Source organism: Myxocyprinus asiaticus, chromosome 25 (assembly GCF_019703515.2).
Source record: "Myxocyprinus asiaticus isolate MX2 ecotype Aquarium Trade chromosome 25, UBuf_Myxa_2, whole genome shotgun sequence".
NCBI classification, from domain to species: domain Eukaryota; kingdom Metazoa; phylum Chordata; class Actinopteri; order Cypriniformes; family Catostomidae; genus Myxocyprinus; species Myxocyprinus asiaticus.
The window spans coordinates 6,498,774-6,512,018 of record NC_059368.1 but is presented as its reverse complement, the minus strand read 5'-3'; the positions used below and the strand labels follow the sequence as shown (position 1 = coordinate 6,512,018).

Sequence of the window (13,245 nt, the reverse complement as noted above, 5' to 3'; positions counted from 1 at the left end):
GTAATTCGTGTCAACTACCAATATATCAAAGTACCATGATATTACCATCTGACACCACCACTTAACTGTTTACACTGTTTGTAAAGGAAATGCTGGCAAGTATTGTATATGGCACACAGTTGTGATGTTAAAGGGATGGTTCACCAAAAAAAATAAAAATGTTTTGCCATCAACCTCATGTTCAACCTCATGCTATCCCCAGATGTGTATGAATTTCTTTTTCTGCTGAACACAAAGGTTTTTAGAAAACATCGCAGCTCTGTAGGTCCAAACAATGCAAAACTTTGAAGCTTCAAAAAGCACATAAAGGTAGCATGACAGTAATCCACAGGACTCCAGTGGTTAAATCCATGTTTTCAGAAGTGATCCAATCAGATTTGAGTGAGAACAGACCAAAATTGAACTCCTTTTTCACTGCACATCTTGCCATTGCAGTCTCTAGGCACGATCATAATTTCAAGCTCGATTACACTTCCTAATGCTTGATGCATGTGCATAATGCTAGATGGCGCTAGGAAGTGCAATCAAGCTTGAAATCATGATCTCCAAGAAGACTACTGATGTCAACATTTATATTGAAAAAGAAGTTACATTTTGGTCTGTTCTAATCCACAAATTAAACAACTGGAGTCATATGGATTACTTTTATGCTGCTTTTATGTGCTTTTTGGACCTTCAAAGTTGTGGTCGCCATTCATTTGCATTGTGTGGACCTATAAAGCTGTATATTTTCTAGCAAAATAATGTCATTCACATCTGCGATGGCATGAGCATGTCAAAATGATGTGAGAATTTTCATTTTTAGGTGAACTATTCCTTTAATTAACCAGATACATTAAAACTAGTAGATTAATGCAGCTTTATAGAACTTTTTCTTTAATAAACATTCGCTATCTGACATTGCAACATTGTCTATTCATCTATTAAGAGTGAAATAAATCATTTGAATATGATAGTCAGCACACAACATTTAAAAAATGATAGACAAAGCTATATTTTGGGGGGATTATTTCTGGCCAAAGTTGCTTGAAAGACAGAAAGCAAGACATCTGGTCAGGGGAACAAAACAGATGGAACATTGCCTTCGCTATAGCTATCCTGTGACTTTATCTCTCATTTCAGCTTCTGTACTAATCAATATAACCTAAAAAAGAGCAACTTGAGGATCTTCTTAAAGCTACAGTGCACATTTATTTTAGATTTGTGCAAGTGTTGCTTCCGTGTGAGAAAACCGCATGGTGTTTGTAAGGATGCAACCGTAGACTGAAGGAATGATTAACTCCACCACAGGATCGCAAGGCCACCAAACCACATTCTTTATACAGCAAGGTTGTCTTGATGAAGCAGATCTCAACTGGGAGGAATTCTGCTTCATTTCACTCTTTTCAGGATGTGGGGGAATGTGTTGGCCATATATAATTCATACTGATACATGGCTTCCATACCATTATGGGAGAGGCAGCTGGAGGCATGAGCATATGAAACTGAAATATGCCCCTTTTAATCTGCAGTGGGTTATTCATGCTGAAATACACCATCAGCTCACGGCCATTGAGCCTGATTTTAAAAGGAGTTATTGTACACTTTTGCATTACCCTGAAGTCCCCTTATAATGACAGTCAAGGTTTCTTGCACATAAAAAAACTGTTGATGTGCTGTGATGTAGTTTTCATGTTAGGCAGAATGTCAGCCTCAGTCATCATTCACTTTCATTGTATGGAAAACAAAAATCATAAAACAGAATGGTGACTAAGGCTAACATTCTGTCTTTTGAGTTCTACAGAAGAAAGAAAGTCATGCAGTTTTTAAACGACATGAAAGTGAGTAAATGATGAGAGACTTTTCTTTTTTTTCTTTTTTAAGTGAACTATCCCTTTAAGATGGGATAGGAAAAAGTATTTTAACATTGAAATAAATCACACACTTCACCTTTAAGCCAGGAGCAAGGCTTGTACCACATTAAGCCACTGTTAAATACTGCATTCAGGTTCTTGGCCTTCATCCTAAATACATGACATTGCAGGTCAACTCTAGAATGTTTACAATTGTTCGGCCAGGTCTTTCCTCAGCTGGTTTACTCTGGACACACTGAACTCTCTGCCACTGCAGGTTACTTTCACAGAGAAAAAAAACAACTGCATGCAAACAACCCGACACAGAGAACAGGGAGGACCAGAGAGTGGCCAATTCTGGCACAGTCCAGATGCCACAATTGCCGTGTGGAGCAACCCCTGTGTGCCTGCTGATTGTTTGGCCACACAAAGGAGGCACAGTACAGGTAAGAGAGGGGGCAGAGAGGTTAATGTGAATGAAAAGAGCCGGTCTGTAAGGTGCTGAATGAGGTGAGGTGAGATGACCTGACGTTTTTATCTTAGGCAAGTAACCTTAGGGAGTTGATGTACAGACACAGATATGCATTACATACCGTGGGGTCCAAAAGTCTTAGATCACTATAGTGAAAATGCTTCTATTTGCATATGCATTGTCTTTTAAATTTAATACAACATTTTTCATTATAAATTACATGATTATCTGATCTGTAAATTCATAATTGCTCACACAATAAAAATATAATAAAATAATGAATAAAAAAGAAAACATATTATATTAAATTAATAATAAAAAGAAAAACAGTTTATGAGTTTTCTAGAAAAATGACAAATTAAATTAGCTGATTATTTACATTATCAATATAATAATTTGAGTGAAAAAGTAAATTGAAAAATATAAATGCATTTCAAAATTTAACAGGTTTAAAAGAAAAAATGAAATCTTCCAAAATTTCAATGTGGTCACAGATTTTTGGACTCCACTGTACACACAATTACACAAAAAAAGGTAAATAAAAAGATCATTCAAACATGTAATAATAAAAATTATGTTATGTTACGTTATGTTATTATTATATTAAATGACATTTTTTTTTAATGATTTTTCTAGAAATCAGATTCTCACAAAAAATCTCTTTGAAAAAGACTTTATATTTTTCGGTGGAATTCCTAAAATCCTAAAACTTTTGATTTATTTTTATGTTTAAAAGTAAAAAATAAATTCCCAGATTTTTTATGTGGTCCCAGACTTTTGGATTATTTACACACAATTAATCATAAAAAAAAAAAAGCTAAATAAATATATAATTATTATATTATATTATATTATATATTCCTCACAAAAACTGTTTTGGAACAGACTTTATATGTTTTAGTGGTATTGCATACTTTCTTAATTATGTCAATGAAAGAGATTTCAGATTTAAGCAACTGCTAAGTTTTAGGAACTGGACTGAGCTTCTGAAAATGAATCGCCGGTTTCAAAGGTAGTGACAAGAGGAGGAAACAGTGTGCTAAAAATATCATTAATTACGTAACTATAAACAAAAGAAATGTCACAAAGAAATTTCAAGAGTCCTTCCTGATAAAAAAAGAAAAGATAACGCTTAAACCAGCCTAATGTGGTTTGCTGATGTTAGTCGTCCACTAAGCTGGTCTCCACTGGGCAGGCTTGTCTGGTATGATGTTTTCTAAAAGGGTTTTTGGTATCCTTATCAGCTAATCAGACAGAGAAACCAGCAAAGGCCAGCTAGCTATTTTAGGCTGGTGTAAGCAGTTTTTACAGCAGGGTTTTGGCACAATAACGGAATAACATGCTGATGAGTAAAACAGTGGAATTTCCTCATTGTAGAGGGAATGTTGTAGAATCTATAAATCTAAATGTTGTCTTTGTGTTGGCAGAGCTTTGGCATAATAAACATTGAGACACACCAGAAGGCCCACATGGGCATGGCAGAGATGTTCCGCAGTGATGCTCTGAAATCCACTTCCTGCCAGACACTATGATGTCACATCTAGTCTAATGAGGACTTCCTGTTAGACACTCAATCTTGGGCAAGTCCTCACTTAATTCCCTTGAGAAGCCCAAACGGGAATGCTACAAGCTTTTAGAAGTCATTTAACAGTAGGAACATTTAGTGACCAGTTTGTGAACCTGCTTAGATGTAATTATTATGTGTGAGTGTTATTGTGGACTAACTAGTGGCAAAAGAGCATTAGTATAAGAATATTCTTGTCTTTTTCAACAGAAAGCAAAACCTGGAAGTGTATTTGAGTGACATTTCTTTAGTGATAGCAAAACAACAGCAGCACTCTGAATAAGAAAACTTTTCCATACACCAGCTGAACGGAATTCAGTCATGGGGTTTTGACTGAAAAAGAGAATACGCCACTCACCATGGCATGAGTCGTCCAATCTTTGTCCATTTGCTCTTAGTAATGAAGAATCCAACAATGGGGTCAGTGACTGCACCCCATGCCTTACCGATGAACAACACCATGGAAGCTTGAAAAGGGTTAATCTGTCGGGAAAAGAGAAAGTTGCCAACTACATTAAAGGGATGGTTCACCTCAAAATAAAAACTCTGTCATCATTTACTCACCCTCATTTTGTTCCAAACCCATATGACATTTATGCTTCCGTGGAACACAAATTAGGCATAAAGTAAACTTCGGCCATCGTTCACTTTCATTGTATGGAGAATACAATGCAATAAAATGCAATGAAAGTAAATATCATTCTGCCTATCATCTCCTTTTGTGTTACAGAGGGAAAAATAAAAAGATCATAAGGATTTGGAACAACATAAGGGTGAGTAAATAATGACAGAATTTTCATTTTTGTGTTAACTATCCTTTTAATAATAAAAAATCCCAAACTAATCCTCAATGGCTATTCAGCATTTAGTAAGTTTCTTTTCAAAGGTAGAAGAATAGAAGCAGTAGATTTCTTGAAAATGCATGACCTGTTTTAATTCATTAATCAAAGAGCTGATCTAGGGTATTCTTCTATGATTAATAATATCTACTAAGATCATATCCTCTGGCATTATGTGACTAAATCTTTTACTATAGCACATTGATATCTCACCTGCGCAATGTCGAGGAGATATATCTGAAGAAAGAATGCGGTTGCACTCCCAGCGACCTGATTTGGAGCTCCTCCGATCGCGAAACATAGTTTGCTACATACGGTGAGTTTCTGATCCAGATGAGTCTGGAAAAAAAGAAGATTTGGGGTCAGAATATAAGGTTCAACACTGTTCATTGAGATATAATTATGCCCAGTAATCTGGTGACTTTTCTACACTGAACTTGGGGCACATTTGTGGAATTCTGATCAATGGATTTAAACATGGTTAAATGTGTTAAAAGATTGGTAGCTGTCACAAACAGCAGTTTCCTGAAAACGTGACAGTTGTAGTTTTTTCTTCAATGTAATATATCTTGATTTGTTGCAGTCAGTGAGTGCTTGATTAAGGTTGCAAGAACTTCCCCAGTCTCAGTTATTTGTATTGTTCTTCAATGATAATTCTAGGTGAAAATCATGGCATATGGCTTTGTGCTCAAAGTTCAGAGTTTCTTCTAAAAGCATGTGGGTGGTGAAGGGTCCATCTAGATGCACCCATTGCAGTGAGTGAGGGGAGATTTTATCACATTTTGAATGGTTTGAGGCACCTTAGGTTCTTAAAGGAATATTCTGGGTTCAATACAAGTTAATCTTAATGGACAGCATTTGTGGCATAATGTTGATTATCACAAAAATACATTTTGACTTGCCCCTCCTTTTCTTTAAAAAAAAAAAGCAAAAATCGCATGCTGAGTGACTCCAGCCAGGTCTCCTAAGCAACCAAATTGGCCTGGTTGCTAGGGAGGGTAGAGTCACATGGGGATCACTCCTCGTGATCGCTATAATGTGGTTCGTTCTCGGTGGGGCACGTGGTGAGTTGAGCGTGGTTGCCGTGGTGGATGGCGTGAAGCCTCCACATGCGCTATGTCTCCATGGCAACGTGCTCAACAAGCCACGTGATAAGATGTGTAGGTTGACGGTCTCAGATGCAGAGGCAGCTGGGATTCGTTCTCCGCCACCCGGACTGAGGCGAATCACTACATGACCACGAGGACTCAAAAGCGCATTGGGAATTGGGCATTCCAAATTGGGAGAAAAAAACAAAACAAAAAAAAGCAAAAATCTGGGTTACAGTGAGGCACTTACAATGGAAGTGAATGGGGCCAATCCGTAAATGTTAAAATACTCACTGTTTCAAAAGCATAGCCACAATACGTAAACAATTTGCCTGTAAACATGATTTTTTTTGTTTTTTTTTAAGACAGGAGGAATGAGGGGGCCTGGGTAGCTCAGCGAGTATTGACGCTGACTACCACCCCTGGAGTCGCGAGTTCGAATCCAGGGTGTGCTAAGTGACTCCAGCCAGTTCTCCTAAGCAACCAAATTGGCCCGGTTGCTAGGGAGGGTAGAGTCACATGGGGTAACCTCCTCACGTTGTGAGTTGTGCGTGGATGCCATGGAGAATAGCGTGAAGCCTCCACACGTTTCCCCGGTAACGCTCTCAACAAGCCACGTGATAAGATGCGCGGATTGATGGTTTCAGATGTGGAGGCAACTGAGATTCGTCCTCTGCCACCAGGATTGAGGCGAGTCACTACACCACCACGAGAACTTAGAGTGCATTGGGAATTGGGCATGCCAAATTGGGGAGAAAAGGGAAGAAAATTAAAAAAAAGAAAGAAAGGAGGAATGAGTCGAAATTAATTTTATTTGTTATCAACATTATGTCAAAAATGTATCGACCACAGAATTCCTTTAAGGTTTTTTATAGGGTTCAACTCTATAGAGTTAATTATAGAGTTGGTTATATAGTTCCTAGGCAATTAAAATGCAAATATGTTATTAATAATTTATTGATGCTACATTTAAGCAATAAGGGTTCTAGGTTCTAGGTTAATTATTATAGGTTCTACAGATCAGCATAGTGGTTTGTGGGTTCTCTAAAGGTGCACTCAGTCATTTTTTCCCTCATTTATAATGTTTTACTTTTAAAGAAATGAATAGTAATTTTGAAACGTATGCATAAAATCATCACCACTCATGTGAGATGAAGAGTTCAGTCATATCAGTAACCATATAAAATCTCTTTTATCCTAAATGGAGCAGGGGTGCCTCATGGGGGCTGCCTTGTTAGCATCACATGACAAGTCAAAAACTACTCAGTCTCAGTAACTGCCCTGTTATTGGACACTTTCATTCATGGATTAAATTAATCCTGGTTTTCTGTGCATAGTGAATTTCTACAATGGCACTGGTACCTGAAAACTGCCCATTGTACAAAGGTGCCACAGTTTGTTCCTGGGAGGCAGTAGATGCCCTAACCCCACCTTAATCCTAAGCAAATTGAGCCTGTACAGAGGAGACTGCCAGGAACAACAGATGGCACCTTTCTCCCATTGCACTGATGCCTACTGTGTTTGAATGATGCAACATCCAAGCCACTAGGTGTCAGTGTGAGCCAATGTAAGCCACTTTGACATACTTCAAACAATTACTGAGTGAACCTTTAAAGCACCACACAGATGTTTTTTTTTTAAGAACTAGACAAAATGTGGCTACCACCCCTGGAGTTCGCTAGCACACTAGTTTGAATCCCAGGGCGTGCTGAGAGACTCCAGCCAGCTCTCCTAAGCAATCAGATTGGCCCGGTTGCTAGGGAGGGTAGAGTCACATGGGGTAAACTCCTCATGGTCGCTATAATGTGGTTCGTTCTCGGTGGGGCACGTGGTGAGTTGAGCGTGGTTGCCGCGGTGGATGGCGTGAAGCCTCCACACGCGCTATGTCTCCATGGCAACGCGCTCAACAAGCCACGTGGTAAGATGCGCAGGTTGACGGTCTCAGACGTGGAGGCAACTGGGATTCGTCCTCCACCACCCGGACTGAGGTGAATCACTATGTGACCACGAGGACTTAAAAGCACATTGGGAATTCCAAATTGGGAGAAAAAGGGGAAAAATCCCCCCCCCCCCAAAAAAAAGAACTAGACAAAATAAAGTTGACATTTGAAAGCTATAGCACAGATTTTCAGCAAATAACAAATTTAATTTCAGTCTGTTCCTTACAAAATGCTATTTTATACCATCAGAACACTTATAATACAGAGCATAAGTCATCAAGTCGACAACATTCATTGTCAGGATTCTGCCCTGACAGTCCTGTTGTTTTTGTTCTGTGTTTTTGGTTAACCTGTCTCTGTCTGGGCACATGGTTTGTTGTTGTTGCACGCCATGTGCTCTTCCCTCTTTTTTGCTCCCTGGCCACACCCACTTGTTGGCCCTTGATTGTCTTGTTAGGTTCACCTGTTCCCCTTTACCCTTTTGTGTATATACACTGGTCTTGTTTCATTTGTTAATGGCTGTATTGTCTTCTGATATTACCTGACTTTAGATTTTGGTCACGCTATTCTCCACGGCACATGCACAGCCATGCACTTGTAATCCGGGTAGTATGTGGTTTGGTGTTGTCCTGCTAGAAAATGCAGGGACGTCCCTGGAAAAGACAGTGCTGGATGGCAGTATATGTTGCTCCAAAATTTGTACATACGTATCTCTGTATTCATGGTGTTCTCACAGATGTTTGAGTTACCCCCACCCCTGGCCCATACAGACACTGGCTTTTGGACCTGACGCTAACAGCTTGGATGGTCTTTTTCCTCTTTTGCCCAGATAACACGACGGCTGTGTTTTTCAAAAACGTTTTGAAATGTGGACTCTTCGGACCAAAAAACATAGTTCCACTGTTCTACTTTCCATCTAAGATGAGACAGAGCCCAGAGAAGTCGGCCGCACTTCTGGACAGTGTTTTTTTTTTTTCTCCCAATTTGGAATGCCCAATTCCCACTACTTAGAAGGTCCTTGTGGTGGCGCGGTTACTCACCTCAATCCGGGTGGTGGAGGACAAGTCTCAGTTGCCTCCGCTTCTGAGACCGTCAATCCGCGCATCTTATCACGTGGCTTGCTGTGCATGACACTGCGGAGACTCACAGCATGTGGAGGCTCATGATACTCTCCGCGATCCACGCACAACCTACCAAGTGCCCCACTGAGAGCGAGAACCACTAATCGCGACCACAAGGAGGTTAACCCATGTGACTCTACCCTCCCTAGCAACCAGACCAATTTGGTTGCTTAGGAGACCTTGCTGGAGTCACTCAGCACACCCTGGATTTGAACCTGCAACTCCAGGTGTGGTAGTCAGCGTCTTTACTTGCTGTGTTACCCAGGCCCCCAGCCCATTTTATCATTATTAAAGATTTCTCACTTTCCCAGCCATGCTACTGAGTCATTTCTTCCCAGATCCTTGACATTGATGATAATTTTATGGTGCTTTTTGACATTTTAGGAGCTAAGCACCACCAGTCCCCATTCACTTTCAATATATGGAGAATAGCATTCCATGACAGAAAGAAAGAAAGAAAGGTTTGGAGCAAACTGAGGTTGAGAAAATGACAGAATATTCCATTTTGAGGTGAACTATAGCTTACAAGTGAAACCTGTGACTCAATAATGACACAATGGACACATTATGGGTGTAGCAAATGACTTGTAATGAATAAAGAAAATATGTGTGCATGTGTGTGTTTTGAGTGGTTTGAGATTTAAAGCCTTTCGCACTTTAAAAAACATACTCACCCTTTGGAAAGCTCTGTGGATAAGGCAGAGTAAATGTGTGCTTTTGAGGGTGTGTATGTGTGTGTGCCCACGTATGTGTGGTGTGGGAGTAAAGAGGACACAAGGGAGAACCTTTCAACACATAATGGGAAGTCTAACCACCATTTGGCAAGCCATATTTTTATGAACTCTCCTCCAGAGATCTTGGAGACATTCTGACACACATTTGGGGTTGAAAATACTACTGAAATCTCAAACACTCCGCTTTTGAGTATCTAACTCATTCATCCACTCAATCAAAGCCAGTGTTTGGCGTCTCCAAGTCAACTTGCACTCTCGGTCCCCTCGCAAGAAAACCACCACAGAGGGCAGGACCGATCGCTCTTCAAAAGACCCTATAATTAACCCACTGATTTTCTCTCTGTCATTCTCAACTTTGCCATGATGAAAAAAAAAGATGAATGGCTTCTGAAATCACAATCAGGAGGTTGCAATCTAATTATTCTGATAACCAAGGAAAGAAAATGAAAAGATTGGAGAGCATTCCTAAGTCCATTTACAGTCATCTAAATCTTGCTGCCTCTTTGAAATACAATTATATACTACAAAGTGGGAAAGTAAGAGGATTTGATACTACAGTGTGAAATGAACCAGGCATTTAGAGTGATTTCCCTTAAAGTCAAGCATCACTATCTCTTATACTAAAGGTAAGAGATGTGAAACTTCTAATTCTAAATATTAAACTTTGTAACTCGTTCTGCTCCATTTGTCCAGCAGACATGAATGATATCTCAAATTCTGTGGCCTGTTGATAAAAGATGTGCTAATAGTTTTCTAAGCATTTAGGAATTAGGATTTCTATCTGGGGGCTGATAAAACCAAAAAAGCAAAACCAAAAAAAAAAAAAAAACATTCTCATAGACATACATTGAAAAATAGTCCCAGGTAATATCTAGTGACCATAATTTTACATAGACTATAGGGCTTGGGCTCTTTTGACATGGGGCACACCAAGATCATCACCGATCCCCCACCTGGTCATCTGATGGTTAAACGGAGACTTGGAGAGGCCTTCAAACCACAATGTCTTGCACCCACTGTGAAATTTGGTGGAGGATCGGTTATGATCTGGGGTTGCTTCAGCAAGGCTGAATCGAGCAGATTCGTCTTTGTGAAGAACACATGAATCAAGCCACGTACAAGGTTATCCTGGAATAAAACTTGCTTCCTTCTGCTCTGACAATGTTCCCCAACTCTGAGGATTGTTTTTTCCAGCAGGACAATGCTCCATGCCACACAGCCAGGTCAATCAAGGTGTGAATGGAGGACCACCAGATCAAGACCCTGTCATGGCCAGCCCAATCTCCAGACCTGAACCCCATTGAAAACCTCTGGAATGTGATCAAGAGGAAGATGGATGCCACAAGCCATCAAACAAAGCCGAGCTGCTTGAATTTTTGCACCAGGAGTTGCATAAAGTCACCCAACAGCAATGTGATAGACTGGTAGAGAGCATGCCAAGATGCATGAAAGCTGTGATTGAAAATCAATGTTATTCCACCAAATATTGATTTCTGAACTAAGTTAAAACATTAGTATTGTGTTTTTGAAAAATGAATATGAACTTGTTTTCTTTGCATTATTCGAGGTGTGAAAACACTGCATCTTTTTTTTTATTTTGACCAGTTGTAATTTTCTGCAAATAAATGCTCTAAATGACAATATTTTTATTTGGAATTTGGGGAGAAATGTTGTCAGTACTTCATAGAATAAAACAAAAATGTTAATTTTACTCAGACACATACTTATAAATAGTAAATCCAGAGAAACTGATAATTTTGCAGTGGTCTCTTAATTTTTTCCAGAGCTGTATCTATCTATATATATATATATATATATATATATATATATATATATATATATACTGTATATATATATATATATATATATATATATATATATATATATATATATATATATATAAACACTGTATATCACTTATAGTGGGTCATCTGGGTATTTCTTGATTGAAAACTGAGGATTCGGACATACTAATCCACTGGCATACTGTTCTTGGCATACTGTATAGTAGGGAAGTATGGATATTCGGATGGAGCGATACTCTGATATTGTAAATAATCAATAACAGCAATTCACAAGATAATCAATGTGAGCTTGGAATCCTCTGGATGTCTTTTGGAAATAAGCTGAACCTACAGAACGGAGTGAAAATGAATAGCTCGAATTCCTACAAAGCTTATTTTTGTTGCTCTCATCATGATAAACACAAACAGGAAGTAATTGAGTCAAGATAAAATATCTGACTTCCTCACAGATTGAAAACACCAAAATGCTGATAGCAACACTGAAGTGTGGGTAGACAGATTTGAGCTGGATAGGGTAAATCAACGACGTCCCTCGCTGTTCACTCAGTTGGCATGACAAAAAAATGCATATTAGACCTGCCTGTTGGAATCTTTACCTGTATTTTGGGGAATCTCACAAAGAACGTCAAGAACATGTTCAGGTCACATTTCAGCCCAAATTCCAAAGAGAGAAAAACAACAGTACGTTCTGCATTAAGAAAGTGAAGCCTATTTTAGGACCATTAATTAATAATATTTTTGACAAATATGTACGTTTTCCTTCTAAATTGTCATTACCGTAATGCAGAAAAATCTCATTCTTATTCCTTGTTATGCAAAACAAAAGATATAATTTTTAAATTGTAAAGTTTTATACATTGTGTTACTATTTGTTGCATTGCTTTTATATGCTGATTTTATATTGTGTGATATAGTACAGCAAACCATCCTGCCTACACAAAAATTATGTATTTATTTTTCAAAGATCTGCATAAATTTAAGGCAATACAACAAACAGTATGTAATACTTTACAATTTAAAGGGATAGTTCACCCAAAAATGAAAATCTCTCATCATTATTCACCCTCATGTCATCCCAGATTTGTATGAGTTTCTTTCTTCAGCAGAACAAAATCAAAGATTTTTAGAAGAATATCTCAGCTCTGTTGGTCCATACAATGCAAGTTAATGGTGATCAGACCTTTGTAGCTCTAAAACAAATCACATAAAGAAAACACAGAAGTAATCCATATGACTCAAGTGGTTAAATATACAGGTGCATCTCAGTAAATTAGAATGTCGTGGAAAAGTTCATTTATTTCAGTAATTCAATTCAAATTGTGAAACTCGTGTATTAAATAAATTCAATGCACACAGACTGAAGTAGTTTAAGTCTTTGGTTCTTTTAATTGTGATGATTTTGGCTCACATTTAACAAAAACCCACCAATTCACTATCTCAAAAAATTTGAATATGGTGACATGCCAATCAGCTAAGCAACTCAAAACACCTGCAAAGGTTTCCTGAGCCTTCAAAATGGTCTCTCAGTTTGGTTCATTAGGCTACACAATCATGGGGAAGACTGCTGATCTGACAGTTGTCCAGACGACAATCATTGACACCCTTCACAAGGAGGGTAAGCCACAAACATTCATTGCCAAAGAAGCTGGCTGTTCACAGAGTGCTGTATTCAAGCATGTTAACAGAAAGTTGAGTGGAAGGAAAAAGTGTGGAAGAAAAAGATGCACAACCAACCGAGAGAACCGCAGCCTTATGAGAATTGTCAAGCAAAATCGATTCAAGAATTTGGGTGAACTTCACAAGGAATGGACTGAGGCTGGGGTCAAGGCATCAAGAGCCACCACACACAG

At 38.6% G+C, this 13,245-nt stretch overlaps 1 protein-coding gene across 1 annotated transcript in view; it reads right to left on the bottom strand.

The window, feature by feature from the left end:
- Window positions 1-13,245, bottom strand: part of LOC127415658 (sphingosine-1-phosphate transporter MFSD2B-like) — a 39,541-nt gene that overhangs the window by 20,315 nt on the left and 5,981 nt on the right. Inside the window, exons 3-4 of the mRNA XM_051654458.1 lie at window positions 4,921-5,046; window positions 4,227-4,351 (exon numbers count right to left, since the gene is read on the bottom strand). Coding sequence (XP_051510418.1) covers window positions 4,227-4,351; window positions 4,921-5,046 — 251 coding nt within the window. The remainder of the gene's footprint in view (window positions 1-4,226; window positions 4,352-4,920; window positions 5,047-13,245) is intronic.